A 16707-nucleotide genomic window follows, 5' to 3' on the forward strand; every position below is an offset into this window, starting at 1 on the left:
ACCACTTTGATACCATTTCGTTAACAAATTTTCAACTGTCATTAGAATATTGCATGAGTTCTTATATATTCATTAATAAATAACCACACACACACACACACACACACACACACACAGCTCATCAGGCATGCAATAAAAGGATTTGCAGAAAGCAGGTTTAGAGGCTTTCTAAGATCACTTTCAAGGTTAAGTCACTTTTTTTTTTTAAGAAAGGAAAGGTCAGAAGAAGGAAGTACTTGATCAATAATATACCCATGCAAACTTAATATTATAATGCATAAAAACAAATAACTAACTTTAGACATGGATAAATACAAAATCTCAAAGGTGAGGAGTAAGCATTAAGGCGATTACAAGTTAATTCCAATAACTGGAGAAATTAGTATGTACAACAGCTAAAGAAAGATATGCCTTGATGGAGAGAAAGGGGAAAGGCTCTCACATCTGAAGAATGAAACTGTGCCACTGGGCAAATCCATACACCAACTGACAATGATTTACACCTTTGAAAATGACTGTATCTGAAATATCTCCTATACTAATACTGACCAATAGTCAGCACTATTTTACTCTTCTTAAAAAGAAAAAAAAAAAAGTCTATCTTGACTGTAGTAATCTAAAAGTATCATAAAGTATATTATTATAATGTGATGGTTTTAAATAGACTCTAACATATAAAAACAGATGATGCTTATATACACAGTTGGACTGACTTTACAGAAGAAAGTCATCTAAGTACACCAGAAAAAGGTAGCGCTTCTAAACTGAAAAAGCACAATTTAATCCAAGGATTAAACAATACAGCTTGCTGAGCCAATACTTGCCCAATTTTCTCCTTAAGTTTTCCAAATGCCACTTAATTCTCCAAGAAAATGAAGAAATAAACAACATTATTCTAACAAGATACCTATCTATGCTTCTTTTGCTGTATTCTTTCCCTAATTTTTGATTCTATAAAACTATTTGGACATATTAAAGAACCAAAAGATAATAACACAAATGGAACCAATTCATGATACTTAAAAAATAAGAATATAAAGTATTAAAAATTGTCAGTGTAATCTTCTGCAAGGTATATAATGCTGAAAGCATGCAATGTCAATATTCTAATTAAATTTAATGCCAGATATGTTTGATACATTTTCTGGGTACTATGCAATCAAGATATGTATCAAATATTATACTTATCTCTTTCTAACTGCAACAATAAAAGCAAGCTCTTCTAAACAAACATAAATGCAATCTGTTAACTTTCATCTTTTTAAGAAAAATCAAATGATTAAAAATGACAACAGAAAGAGGACCACAACTCTAAGCAAGCTCAAGAGATTTGTGTTAGAGTTTTCTGAAAGCAAGGAAGGAAAATACACTGGCGAAAGCACTGAAACAACTCAAATATCCTCAGTGGGATGCAAACCAAGTATCTAACAGGTAATCTGCAGTAAAACAGAAAACAACTTTAAAGTCACAAGCCTTGATTCAGTTTTTAAAAATCAGTTCTTAAAAGCTACTTAATTCTTGAGGAGGACATACCTCTCTCTTATCTTTGAGGAAAGATTTTACTTCTTCAAAGTATGACTGCCATTTTTCTGGGAAGAACACTAATGAAAATTACTTGACACCACTACAGAATACATATATTTCACCAGTTTAGCTGTTAATAAAAACTGAACCTTTTATCCTAAAAGGTATATTATATATATATACTAAAGTAAAAATAATCATACTGAAAGTGACTGACATGTGCCTCATTAAAGATATTAATTTTTAAGATCTTTCTTTTGGGCACAAAAAGAATCTTTCCAGAAGAAAACCAAATGGACTTCAGAATAGAATGGTTCATCTTAACTAACTGTCCTCTTCAGAAAATTTATAATTTTTAAGTATAAAAAGATTACTTTTTAATCATTTAGTCAAAGCATTAACAAATATACAGTCAGTTACTATATACACATTAAAAAAAGACATCCCCATTTTTAAGAAGCTTACATGATTAGACTGAAGCCTTGAAACCTACAACGAATTATCAATGGATTAATAAGAAATAATAAAGGAAGCTGACAGAGTACTAGAAAGTAATAAATGTGATTGAATTCTTAAAGAATATTTAACCAAAAAAATCATCGTTTGCTCAGCCTGAACACATCCCAGAAGAAAGCAAGACGGCAACAGAGAATGTAGAGTAAACAGACTAGCTGAGAACATCATGAGAACAGAGACAAGTAACCGGAGAAATTTTTGTAGTCGACCCCCACAAGTTCCTGAAATGATGAATAGAGTAGTTTAGCAAGAGTATTTCTGAGTTGTAGACATAAAAAATACCAAAGCCAGCCTTTAGAAATGTCTTAGGCCATGACAGAACCCAGTGGAACACACAACATACAATTATCTTTCACACTGTTTCCCTTTAAGTTCTTCACTCATAAGCTTGAAACAATCATAGTTTATGAAAATATACCATAGATTATACAATGGAACTGACTACAATTACATATGATTAAAAAGTACTTATTAATATATCAATATGTGTGTGTGTGTTTAAAATTGTGTCCTGCAAGAACTTAAAACATATAAAATATCAAACTATCTATAAGTGTTAGTCACTCAGTCGTGCCCAACTCTTTGCAACCCCATGGACTGCAGCCCACCAGGCTCCTCCGTCCATGAGATTTTCCAGGCAAGGATACTGGAGTGGGTTGCCATTTCCTTCTCCAGGAGATCTTCCCAACCCAGGGACTGAACCCGGGTCTCCTGCACTGCAGGCAGATTCTTTACCGACTGAGCTATAAGGGAAGCCCCCAAACTATCTATGTGTGTGTATGAAGTCGCTCAGTCGTGTCCGACTCTTTGCGACCCCGTGGACTGTAGCCCACCAGGCTCCCCTGTCCATGGGATTCTCCAGGGAAGAATACTGGAGTGGGTTCCCATTTCCTTCTCCAGGGGATCTTCCCAACCCAGGGATCGAACCCGGGTCTCCCACATTGCAGGCAGACGCTTCGTCCTCTGAGCCACCAGGGTCAAATATTTAAAGTTAGCATTAACCTAGTAAACAGGCATGGGACTGTATTTTGGTTCCCACTCAGTGAACCTACAAGTCACGGCTTAACTTAATTATACCTTGTTCTCAGAGGAGTCAAAGCAAAAAACCAGCATTAAATGATGAAGACAATTTCACAATCTGTAGTCATTTGATAGGCATTTTAAAAACAATGAATTTAAATATACACCTTCCTCTTTGTTTTCTCAGAGATATATATTCAATAAGTGGAAAATACGACCCAGGAATCGAACCCAGGTCCCCTGCATTGCAAGCAGACGCTTTAATCTCTGAGCCACCAGGGAAGCCCAAAAAATAAGAATAATCACCCAGACACAGTTTAATTAGGAGTCTGATATATAACTATTTATCTTTGGATTACAGATTCTCAATATATTCACTTATGTATCACATTACAGTGAATGATAAATACCTAGATATTATGCTTAAATCAAAAACAGTCAATGAAAACCTGACAATGGACTCCACAAATTTTCTACTCCCGAGGACTCTCCTGGAGTAACTGATTTCTACCACAGTTTAGAAACGAAAAACAGTGAAGTAGAGGACTCATTAAAGAAAAATACAATATTGGTCTTTTCTGCAACCTAAATTTTACGTGGCTACATAAAATAGGAAGCAATTGAAGGGTTAAAAAATAAGCAATATCAAAACAGTACATATTTCATCTGGCCTCAATTTCTCAGCTACTAAAAACCAGAAGGTACAGTCCAAGGAAAAGATTTCACCCCAATACTCTCATCTGGGTAATTCATTCTAGACCTTTAATATGAACATGAAGAAAGATAGCAAAAAGAAACAATATAGGTAGTAGGGATAAGCAAACTCTGCAGCAGAAATAGGAACAGTCCTTACCACAGGACGTCTTAGATGCACTTTCACGACAATGCATCTTTTGATAATAACTATAATAAAATACTTGAACCATCTTATCACCTGGTAGCCAGATTCAACTATAGTTTATAAAAGACCTTCTGAAAGGCACATTTTAGAGAAAGGGAAACTCTTCTCCCCTAAAGCCTAATCACAAAAACAGTAAATGGAATTAAGTCTTGTGCATCTTAATACACCAACACCTCTGTGACAGCTATAAGCCAAAACTTCTCAGCAGATCTAAGCACCACATCCCGCTTGTTGACTGACAGCCTAGCAAGGTAACTGAAGAATGGTGCTCATAAAAGGCAGACAGAAGGCACTCCCAGCATTCCACTGCCATTTAGCCTTATACAGTTTCTATTTGCTAAGTCTAATGATTTGGCTCTTTATCTCAACCCACTTGCCAGCACTTGAGCACAGAGACTGAGACAGTACTTTCACATTTATATTTGAGAAATAATTTGATTTGTTCCAAACCTCTTTCTGATTTTTTAACATGCACTCCTAGAAAATGTAAACAAAAACTAACAAAAAGTAAAGTAAACTAAAAAAAAAAAAAGGATATAAACTACAGAGTATGTAAGTGGAAAATAACACCAGTAAAAGAATTGCAATACTAGGGATAATCTATCAACTATAAATTTTAAACCCAGAATAAATTTATTTTCAGTAATCTAGAATCTGATCAAAAAAAAAAAATTTAACAATATGCAAATACTGAGTCTCCTATTCTGAGTTTCCCTAGTGGCTGAGTGGTAAGGAATCCGCTTGCAATCGAGGAGACGTGATGGTATCCTCAGGTTCGACCCCCGGGTCAGGAAGATCCCCTGGAGAAGGATATGACAACCCACTCGAGTATTCTTGCTTGGGAAATCCATGGACGGAGGAGCCTGGTAGACTATAGTCCATGGGGTCGCTAAATAGACACAACTTAGCAACTAAACAACAATAAAACTTTTAGCTATAATAAATTCTTCATTATCAATACTGGAATATCTGTATCAGTTTTTAATACCAAGCTTACTTCAACTTGTGATTCTGTTTGAATCTGAGGAACTCCTATCATCAGCTGACGGGCCCCAAAAAAATCTGTGAACTAAATTCAATGTCATTAAATTAATACAATTAGTTAAATAAACATGCTGGGTAAAAAAGAAACAAAAAACAAAACAGATACAATCCAAAGAAAACTTATTTGGATGTTATGGAAGCTGCTGCCTGCCCTCTACCACACGGGTACCCAGGAGAAGAGAGACACACACACGCACGCACGCACTCTTTATGGTTCTCTATGCCTTTAAAATGAAGGAATACAGTTCAGGCAAGTCCTTACCAAGATACCTGACAAAAAAGATACCCACAGAAGGAGAACAGAAAAGCAGTTTTAAAAGAGAGATGGTAAGTTCAACCAAAGAAGGTATGATGAATAAAAATGCATTCATTCTGCAGATTGAAAAATATGCCAAGTAACATTGTAACTTTTTTTCAAGTTTGCCAAATAACTCTAGCTTTTAATTAAAGTAGATCTTTTGAATATCACTGAACAAAATAAAACCAATTTTATTAATGGTAAGAAGGTATGAGTCAATGTAATTTTGACAAGGATAAAATTATATTCTAGTTCAGCAGAATGGCATGTTGTTAAGAAATATTATCCCAGAAAATAATCCTTGAGAACATTAATGACTTTGGCTAGGTAAACTTGATACATGAAGAAGAGCATCATTAATAGAGTAACTAGATCAAAGAAATTTACTTACTTGAAAAGTCAGAAAACCACTGACTCTCCATCTTTAACCTATTTTTCAAGCTTTTATTTAAAAGCTTAAGCCCAGCCACTTTTTAAAGCATGTTCCCAAAATGCTAGAAGAAATACCTTGAAAAGTATATTCAATACAACAGTAAGCCATTAGTCACTAAACCAACATTTATTATCTACTATGTGCCAATATGTGGGTAGATGGGATAAAAAGGAAACATGGTACTCTTTACCCTTAAAAGAGTTGACAATCCATCAGCAAGATAGACCTGTAAACCATGATTTCAGTTACTCATGAAGAGCAATTTGACATCATCTATCAAAAATTTCAAAATGTATCTGATATCTTAGCTCCCTTTAATTACATTTGTAGACTAGCTCCCAGAGAAATTCTCATAGATAAGCCAAGAGATTTACACAAAGCTTTTATTGTTAACCTTACCTATAAAGCAAAACAATGGAAGCAATATAAGGGTCCCTTAACATGAATGGATAAACAGGAGACACATTCATACACAGAACACTAAAAGTTTAAAAGAAGGCATTACATACTCATTAAGCTAGATACCAAAAACAACTTAAAAGTTAACAAAGGAGACTGTAGCCTGACAAACTGTGTGAGACCAGAAGTTGGCCAGATAGCATCAGACACAAACTACTTGGGGCCACACACTGAGCAAGACTAGATTCTTACTTGTGGTATCCATCATGTTTGCTAAAGCTGTTGGTTTTTTAAGTGTTTTAGATCATCACAGTAGTTACCTTTAGAAAGAGATAGTGGTAACATGGGATGTAAGACAAGAGACTTCAAGTTTATTTGCTTTATTAATTCAAGAAGAAACAACTTTAACAAAAAGGCTAACAACTGTCGATGTCTAGGGGACGGGCATATATTACAGATGTTATTACTCTTTTCAGTATTTTGAATGTTTTTAATTTCCTAAAATTAGAAAACATACAAGACTGAAATATTTGACCACATTTCAAACTAGAAATCTCAAACTACAATCCCAGTTACCAAGAGATACACAAATTTCTTAGCATAACACTCAAGAAACTTAACAACCTGGTCCCTACCTTCCTTCACAGACCCAATTATGATAAAATCCTAATCTCACTTTGACCCCACCTCTAACTGGACATGCCACATGTCTTCCTAACGCCTTGTTCTGTCAGTGCTATTTCCCAGAGCTGCACTTTCCTCACAGGAACGTTTGCTTGCATCACAGTCACCACATCGCTAAGCAGCAATCAAGACCCCATTCAAATGCCACCGACTATTTATAAGGTTTCCGGATTCCTCCCTGGTCTCTCACGTAAGTACTTATTTTGTGACTGGCATTTCCACAGCACTTATCCCTAGAAAAGGATACCCTTTCTTTGGCAGTATAACTTTTTAAATTCCTTAACACTATTTGAGTGCCTGGCACACAGTAGGTATTCCATTTCTAACTGCACCAAATCAACATCTGAAACAGAGTTAAGGGATAGAGTGGAAAGCTATCAGTTCATTAACTCATTAGAATTTTTATTAAATCTATTAGACAAAAATGAAATAGTATTTAGCTTCTAAACACAAACTTCATAAAAAATACATTATGTTTGTGGAAAGTAAAAAACGTTGCATGAGTGCAATTCTAATAAAATTACATTTATATTTATACAGGATTAATATCAACATTGAACACTCTCCAGAAGACACTTCTTCTCTTTGACAATTTTACTAATTTTCCTAGAAAAGAGTTCAGTGTATCTCTATTAGTATTAGCAGCTCCCCCTAAAATCAGTTATTATTCTAGCAAAAGGATCTTCTGCTCATGCTAACAATTAACTTCCTCCTTTGATGGCTTACAGCACCTGTCAGTAAATGTTTTAAGAGGGATAATGCCTTTTGGAAATCACTGCTTGGTTCAAAGACATATAGATTTAGCTCTATCTGTGATGTATCCAGGCAACCAAAGGTCTTGAAGACAAATGCTTGGGAATCCAACAGAGCTGGGTTAAAACCTTGACTGTGACATTTATCTATTGTTACTTAATCTTTCGAGGGCTCAATTTCCTCATCTGTAAGATGGAATAAGTGAAAATTAATTATGCAACACTACATTGCGCCTGGGTACGTGATAAACACTCAGTGAGAGAACCACTACTGAGTCTTCAAGCATCAACAATTGGAAGCGCAGTTCTGAAATGCAGGGACAAAGGCAAGGTGAAGTGGAGTAGCTAGCGTCGCCTTCTCCAGAGTGCCGCACTTGGGCATCACTGTTCACTGGAAGCTACCACTCTTGATGCAAGTGAGTGTTTTGTCCACTCAGAGGGGAAAGGCAATGAAGATGAATATCCACCCTAGGAGACTTTGGAAGCCAAAGTGAGTACTTACAAAATGGAATCCTTCATAAATGTACATCACTTATGTCTGGATTACAAGTAAACTCACTTCTCAAAGAGTATTTGAGGAATACGACAACAAAAATGTAGTGGGGGTATTGGAGGGTAGCGGGGACCAAATCCCTTAATATATTCACTCTAAGGTGAAAAGAGTCAGGAAAGACAAGCCTTAATAGGATGCTGAATTAGTTACTGCTATTAAAGCTTTGATGCAAATGTTTACCTTACTTACCCTAGTTGATGATAATATGGCTACCAATCTACTCACTTAGCTGCTTCAACAACCTCAAATTACAGCAAGCAGCAAAAATAAAGAATTAAACTGTGGGTAACTAATGGATGAAGTTAGAAACAGTCAGTGACAGCAGGCACTGACAACAGCCAGTGCAAACTGGTAGACTCCAGAAAGTGAGCTCCAATCGGGAGAGGAAGAAATAAGTTTTTAATAAAGACTTCTGCATTTGGAACTATATACAGCATATTAAAAAGCAGAGACATTACTTTGCCAACAAAGGTCCATCTAGTCAAAGCTGTGGTTTTTCCAGTAGTCATGTATGGGTGTGAGAGTTGGACCATAAAGAAGGCTGAGCACTGAAGAACTGATGTTTTTGAACTGTGGTGTTGGAGAAAACTCTTGAGAGTCCCTTGGACTGCAAAGAGATCCAACCAGCCCATCCTAAAGGAGATCAGCCCTGAATATTCATTGGAAGGACTGATGCTGAAGCTGAAGCTCTAATACTCTGGCCACCTGTGAAAAGCTGACTCATTCGAAAAGACCCTGATGCTGGCAAAGATTGAGGGCAGGGGGAGAAGGGGAAGACAGAGGATATGGTTGGATGGCGTCACTGACTCAATGGACATGAGTCTGAGTAAACTCCGGGAGTTGGTGATGGACAGGGAGGCCTGGCGTGCTGCAGTCCATGGGGCTGCAATGAGTTGTACACAACTGAGCGACTGAACAACATTTTGTACTTCACCTCAATCTCTTTTAGTCTGATCTGCCTAAGAACAAGTCTGAGGTAGTATTATATCCTTTCTACAAACAAGGAGATCAAAGTACAAAAATTAAGATAATTAACTGCATCACATGATTAAGAAACAGTTGGATCATGGGATGAATTCATTTCAACTCAAACTTAAGTGTTTGCTTCATTCATTCCCTAAAATGCTTCCAGCCTGGAAGAAGGAAACCGAGAGGTAAATCTAGATCCTACTTCATACATGTAGGCCTCCAAAGGATACAGCAACATCAAAAACAATGTCGCAAATAACGGTACAGCAGGGGCCAAAGGAGATGGTGCAGAATCATAAACCAGCAAAAGCATTTACCAGGGGGTGGAAAACAAACAGTCGTAACTACCTGACAGGAAATCAAGTTTTAACCAGGAAACATTCGTCATTTCTCGAAAACTTTCTAGAATCTACTCATAATATATTACTAGTTTCTTGGGTAACTCCAAAATCTATACTAGTTTATAACTCAACTCTACAAAGTAGAAGATCCTAAAAATAAGCCAAATAAGTATAACACATATATAGTAAATATGCTGACCCTAAGCCTTAGGATAGAAACCATTTTCAAAATCATAAAACTTTAAGACATAAGTACTTCAAGACATCAAGTTGGATAGCAAATGTAGACAATCTATCTGACCCCATCATTTTAAAATTAAATGAAAAGGAGCCCAAAGAACGTCTGTTCAAAATGTAGAGAAGCAGAATCTGGAGCAAGGAAATTAAAAAGCAGAGAAAATGCACTTACGGAAGTTTCTAGATCATCAATAACTATATACACAAACTAAACACGGCTTTAGAATAATTCTGTAGCCAGTACTGCACAGAAGTGACATTAATGCTATAGCTAATAGACAACAGATGGCTGTATACAATATGCTAGACACCCGTTATAGTGGTATTCCTCAGACCTGTTTTTATAATCTATACAACATTTTATAGAAAATGCAAGATACATCCAATCTAGGTGCACGGCACCTGTCTCATTCAAAAAATGACTAAAACAAAAACTCATTATTTGAGGGGGAAGATTTTACATCTAAGTCCTCAATTCTTTGCTCCACCATCAATCATCTGAATCCAAAAATGTCCAGTCATTGTCCTCACTTGAAGCCTGCATAAAGCTCCCTCTGGTAAATAACGCATCCCTTTCCCCATTCTAACGTCTACCTTACTTACAGTGCCACAAATAAGCACACTTAAATATTCTGCTACTTTGGGTAAGATGGCAAGTTCACCATGTAACATTCAAGATAAAGCTAAGCATTTCATGTTTTTAAAGAAAATTTCCCTAAAATCATTTAAATGACAAAATTAAAAATAAACCATAAATATCTGCAAAAACCCATGTACAAGCATTTTATCTTTACAGTTACATGAAGGACACAAAAGCTATGTCAGTGAAATACACAAAGACAATGCTGCCATCTAAAGGCCAAGATATAATATTAAAAACGTATATACTTAGTCAAATACTCAGTGTATATAAAAGCACACAGTTTGACATTCTGAAGTCAGCAAGCTTTATGCTTTGGAAAAGCACCACACTGTGACTGTTTTCAGGCCACACAATGAAACTCTAACACTCTCAAGAAGGTTCTTCCTAAGAAGACTGATACAAGAATTAGCAAAATAATTGGGCTAATGATCAATATCTATCTGTACAGGTAAAGTTCTGCTGGCATCCTTTCAAACACAATATTCTCCTAAGTATCTGTATTAGTTGTTTGTTCTATTAAATGACATTTACTGTCCCTGTCTATAATTAAATATACAGTATAATTACATATCCACATATATAAATATTATTTGTCATTAACCAGATTATTATTTCTACTTACCCTGTTTAAAATATTTGTTGCTAAGGAACTAATGATAATATATCTCAGAGAGAAAAAACCCAGACTACTTAAAATTGCAGCTTTGCAAGTAATTCAAATATTTCTCCTTATTCATAATTCCTAAAAATACAAACCAAAGTTCCTATGGGAGATGAGTTAACAACAGCTTAACTGTCCAACAGAAAGAGTTCAAATGATTCTCAATTTCTCTTTCTAAATTGAAAGAATTTCATTGAACTAAACTATAGGAAAAATTACTTCAAATTTACAATGAAATCAAAATGTTTCCTGAATAACACTACATAAAAAACTTATTTCCTTTAGCATCTAAGTACATAATATCTTTCTAATGGACCATAATATCAAGGACATTTGAATATAACTAGAACCTTCAAAAAACATGGTCAATTCCTTTGAGAAACCACTGACCAAAATTTTTCACTGAAAGAAAGATGTTTTGAGCATCTTCTGTATGTGGGATTCTATGCTCGGGGCAGGGTTTCAAAGCTGTAGATCAGTCAGCTTCTTGGTGGCTGAAATGTTCCTGGAATCAGTGGCTCACAGACGGCTACATTTCAAGAGACAGGTAAAGAAAACTGGCCTGGGTGCAGAGGTGCCACCTGTGTATTTCGTAATGTTGATTTGGGACGTTAAAAGTGAACAACCAAACAAACACGACTTTGATCAGGCAGGATTTGTTTTGCCCTTTCTAAATGTCAATTTTAAATTTCATTTTATGTTGTTTTCTCTAATTAATAAAAGGTTTTCACCCTAAAGACAAATAAAAAAATAAAAATGTTTCTCTGGTTTTGCTCAACAAGAAAACAAATATTAATCAGTCAACAAATGTTTCCATTATGGGAGAAATATAAAAACTGTAAGTTGGGATTACCACCTTTTAATTTATCTTGAGTGTAAACTGGAAACAGACGACAAACACAGTCAAGATCTCATAAAAACCACTAGTTTTTTTATGTTTCCTATGAGTCAGAATTAATACTGCACAATTTAAGGACATTATGCCATTTAATCCTCAAAACCACAACCCGCAAAAAGACAAATACTAATAGTCCAATTTGCAAAAGACATTCAGAAACCCTAAGTAGCCTCCCCAGGGTCACAATGTAGGATTCAAAAATTCACTCTCTCTGACCCGAAAGACCTTACTGTCTCCAAAAGAACATAAAGACTCAGGAGTGATTATTAAAATTGTATTAAATGTAAAGAGGAATAGGAAGTATTTTTATTATGTAATTTTAGAGAAATATATAATACTATGTGTTAATAAAAGCATATACTTTTAATTCACAGTGTTTCAAATTTTTTCTTACTATAACCTTTTTTTTTTTAAAAAAAAAGCACGATGTTACTTGAAGTGCTGATGTTTCTTAGAGACTTTTCAAAACTTACCTTAATACGTGAGAGGTATTTACTAAATTTTGTAAGCTAACTCTAGGGGGGAGGGGCAACAAAAAAAGATCTCTTAATTTTGTAGATACAGTTAAAAAGCACATCTTCTTTGTAAATCTGATACATGGTCAGGACCATCTTGCCTACATTTTAATGCAGAGTATTTTTTCAACATCAAGAACTCTACTAATGCCTCTGCAGTGACAACTTTTTCTGTTAAAAAGTTTTCTTTTTCTATATTGCATACTCATCAAATCAAAGTTAAATGAATTTGGAATATTATTCAGCTATAAAAAGGAATGAAGCTCTGATACATGCTACAACACAAATGAACTTTGAAAAAATATGGTCAGGCAAAGAAGGTAGATACAAAAGACCACATATTGTGTTCTGTTTACATGAAATGTCTGGAATAGACAAATCCATGGAAACCAAAAGTGGATTACCAGTTGCCATGAGCTAGAAACTTAGCAGCAGCAGCAGAAGGCGGAATGAAGAGGGACAGCTAATGGACCCAAAGTTTCTTTATGGGATAATAAAACCATTTTAGAATTAGTGATGATGAGTGTATAACTTTATGAATATACTAAAAAATACTGAATTGTACATTTTAAAAAGGTAAATTTTATGATATGTAAAGTATATCTCAAAAAGAGAAAATTACATGGTTTTAAATATATTTATAAAACAGTGTGTATGCTTCTCTACACATGTGCTTAAAATATAATATAAATTCTATGTAACACTCTAAAACCTATGTAACTACCAAGATTATCTGTCTCAATTTACTGAATTCCATTTTACGCCATACAAAGTGAAAGGGTCTATTTTACAAATGTACATCTTCTTGAATATTAAAAATTTCTAACTATCTAAAATTACTATAATCCCTAGGGGAACCAGAAGGAATGACAACTACATACTCATGTTTGGCAGCCAAATTTCATTTTTTCCAATTAATTTTTACCACTGTCACAGTTTAGAAAAAACACATTAGCACATGCTAATGAAGAATTTTTAACATGTACGTACCACATACAAGCAAGCATCCACATGACTATAAAATCAAATTATAAACACTGTTTTAAGAAGATTTTTGAAGTAGAATTTGCCTCTAAACCACCAAAAGAAATCAGCAGAAAAAAACTGATAACACTGAGTTATAAGGAATTCAAGAGTTAAACGAAAAACAGAAGGATGATAAGAAGTACTTACTAGTTTGTTTTCCTGCATGTATATTCTCTGTAATTTCAGACAGCCCTTAGCTATGACGATCATGCCTTCATCTGAGATCTTGTAACACTGGCCGAAATGGATATCTTTCAGTTCTCTGCATTTCGACCCCAGCTGTAAATAAAGAGATTTCGCTGAATGGTCCAAAAATAACAAAGTCAACATATTTCTAGCGGGATTTCCAAATAACTTTTTAAATAGCTATACCAAAGTTAAATAATTATTTATCAATTCCTCTTAAAATAGAATGCAGGCAATCTCTCATTTAAAATACCGCTGTATAAACCCTGCAACCTTCTAATCATTTCCTTGCTTCAACTGCCTCACACTATCCATCCACGAAGAGGCCTAGGTTCCTTAACACTTCAAATTTGTATCTTTATTACTCTTAAGTCTTTTTATCAGTCATACTGTTAGACTGAAAGGAATAGAGGTCCACGGGATAAAACCAAAGTCCAAGAAGTGAAACATGATACAGTGAGTGAGTGAACGAGGGCTTAATTCATGAGATTCTGCTTCTAGCTCTGACTGCCCTCAACGTGTCCTTTTTCTCCATCGGCCCATTGACACTGTGACAGAGAAAAAAGACTGAATGTGCTAGAGCCAATATTCCAGTTTACACTTATTTACACACTTATTACAAACACTAAAAGAAAAGGGACTAGTGATTTCCTGATTACTTTCCTCAACTGTGCATTTAAAAGTTACAAATATAATGTTCCCCTTAAAAAACATTAAACACCATATAGAACAAATTACATACATTCCTTTCCAAAATCTAGAGGAGAAATTAGATAATTAAAGCAAATGATAAATAAACATTGTTTTATGAGTATCATATATGAAGAAAGTCATCTTAGATAAAATGAGAAAATTTAGTAAAAATCTATAAATCAAAAAGTATCTAAAAAGTTACATTAAAACAAGAAACCCAGTGCTGACAAGAGTTCAAAGTGTATAAATTATTACTAAAAATCATGGAGGATTTAGAAAATTTTTTTAATTTTATAAAATTTGCCTGAAAATTATATGACTCAGCATCTAAATATTTGCCAAAAAATGTAAGAAGAATGGATAACTGACTAGATGTACAGTAAAGTCAACACACTAAAAGTTAATTATACAAACTGCATAGTGGGTATTCAGGTGTCCACTCTAAAATTCTTTCAAATTTTCCATGTATTTAAAATTATTCATAACAGATTATTGAAATAATTAACTAAAGGTGTTTGGAGAGTTAGCTACAAGAAATTAGCACAAGACATTTTTAAATAGTAAAACAGAGAAAATAACTTAAAGTTACAAATTATGGTGTTTGCATAAAATTGAATATTAGATAACTATTAAATTGAAATAATCTTGGTTCATTTCCAAGGAAAATCATTCAATATCACATTAATTGAAGTCTATGCCCCAACCACTAGTGCCAAAAAAACTGAAGTTGAACAGTTATTATGCAGACCTAGCAGAAGTAGGTCTAGTTACTTCTAGAAGTAATGACAAAAAAAAGATGTCCTTTTCACCATAGGGGACTGGAATGCAAAAGTAGGAAGTGAAGAGATACCTGGAGTAACAGGAAAATTTGGTCTCGGAGTACAAAACGAAGTAGGTCAAAGGCTAACAGAGTTTTGCCGAGAGAATGCACTGGTCATAGCAAACACCCTCTTCCAAAAACACGAAAGACTACACATGGACATCACCAGATGGTCAATACCAAAATCAGACTGATTATATTCTTTGCAGTCAAAGATGGAGAAGCTCTATACAGTCAGCAAAATCAAGACCGGGAGCTGACTGTGGCTCAGATCATAAACTTATTGTCAAATTCAGACTTAAATTGAAGAAAGAAGGGAAAACCATTAGGCCGTGCAGGTATGACCTAAATCAAATCCCTTCAGATTACACAGTGGAAGTGAGAAATAGATTCAAGGGATTAGAACTGATAGACAAAGTACCTGAAGAACTATGGATGGAGGTTCATGACACTGTACAAGAGGCGATGATCAAAACCATCCCCAAAAAACAGAAAGGCAAAAAAAAAAAAAACAGCTGTCTGAGGAGGCTTTACAAATAGCTGATGAAAGAAGAGAAGTGAAAGGCAAAGGAAAAAATGCAAGATATACCCATTTGAATGCAGAGTTCCAAAGAATAGCAAGGAGAGATAAGAAAGCCTTCCTCAGTGATCAAGGCAAAGAAGTAGAGGAAAACAATAGAATGGGAAAGATTAGAGATCTCTTCAAGAAAATCAGAGATACCAAGGGAACATTCCATGCAAAGATGAGCACAATAAAGGACAGAAACAGTATGGACAGAAGCAGAATACACAGAACTACACAAAAAAGATCTTAATGACCTAGATATCCACGACGGTGTGCTCACCCACCTAGAGCCAGACATCCTGGAATGTGAAGTCAAGTGGGCCTTAGGAAGCATCAAACAAAGCTAGTGAAGGTGATAGAATTCCAGCTGAGCTATTTGAAATCCTAAAAGATGAAGCTGTGAAAGTGCTGCACTTTTCCAAATAGGCCAGCAAATTTGGAAGAATCAGCAGATGCCACAGGACTAGAAAAGGTCAGTTTCCCTTTCAATCCCAAAGAAAGGCAATGCCAAAGAATGCTCAAAGTACCACCCTATTGCACTCATATTGCATGCCAGCAAAGTAATGCTCAAAATCCGTCAAGCTAGGCTTCAATAGTACATGAACCGAGAACTGCCAGATGTACAAGCTATTTCAGCAAGGCAGAGGAACCAGAGATCAAACTGCCAACATCCGTTGGATCATAAAAAAAGTAAGCGAATTCCAGAAAAACAGCTCCTTCTGCTTCATTGACTACACTAAAGCCTTTGACTTCAGGCAGTTCTACACTGACTGACTAGTAATTTCTACCAATGAATCCAAAAGGAAATCAGTCCTGAATATTCATTGAAAGGACTGATGCTGAAGCTGAAGGAAGCTCCAATACTCTGCCTATCTGCTGAGAAGAAATGATTCAGTGGAAAAGACCCTGATGCTGGGAAAGATTGAAGGCAGGAGGAGAAGGGGATGACAGAGGATGAAATGGTTGAATGGCATCGCCAACTAGATGGACATGAGTTTGAGCAAGCTTTGGGAGTTGGTGATGGACAGG

At 35.3% G+C, this 16707-nt stretch overlaps 1 protein-coding gene across 5 annotated transcripts in view; it reads right to left on the reverse strand.

Moving 5' to 3' along the window:
• The window catches only part of FBXL17 (F-box and leucine rich repeat protein 17), a 511156-nt gene that overhangs the window by 452125 nt on the left and 42324 nt on the right, over positions 1-16707 (reverse strand). For all 5 annotated transcript variants that reach the window (XR_011257397.1, XR_011257398.1, XM_069592650.1 and 2 more), the window contains exon 4: positions 13562-13693. Coding sequence is in view for 3 of the 5 variants with exons in the window: in XM_069592650.1 (XP_069448751.1) it covers positions 13562-13693 (132 nt within the window). In the remaining 2 variants the exon portion in view is untranslated. The remainder of the gene's footprint in view (positions 1-13561; positions 13694-16707) is intronic.

This window comes from Ovis canadensis, chromosome 5 (assembly GCF_042477335.2).
Source record: "Ovis canadensis isolate MfBH-ARS-UI-01 breed Bighorn chromosome 5, ARS-UI_OviCan_v2, whole genome shotgun sequence".
NCBI lineage: Eukaryota > Metazoa > Chordata > Mammalia > Artiodactyla > Bovidae > Ovis > Ovis canadensis.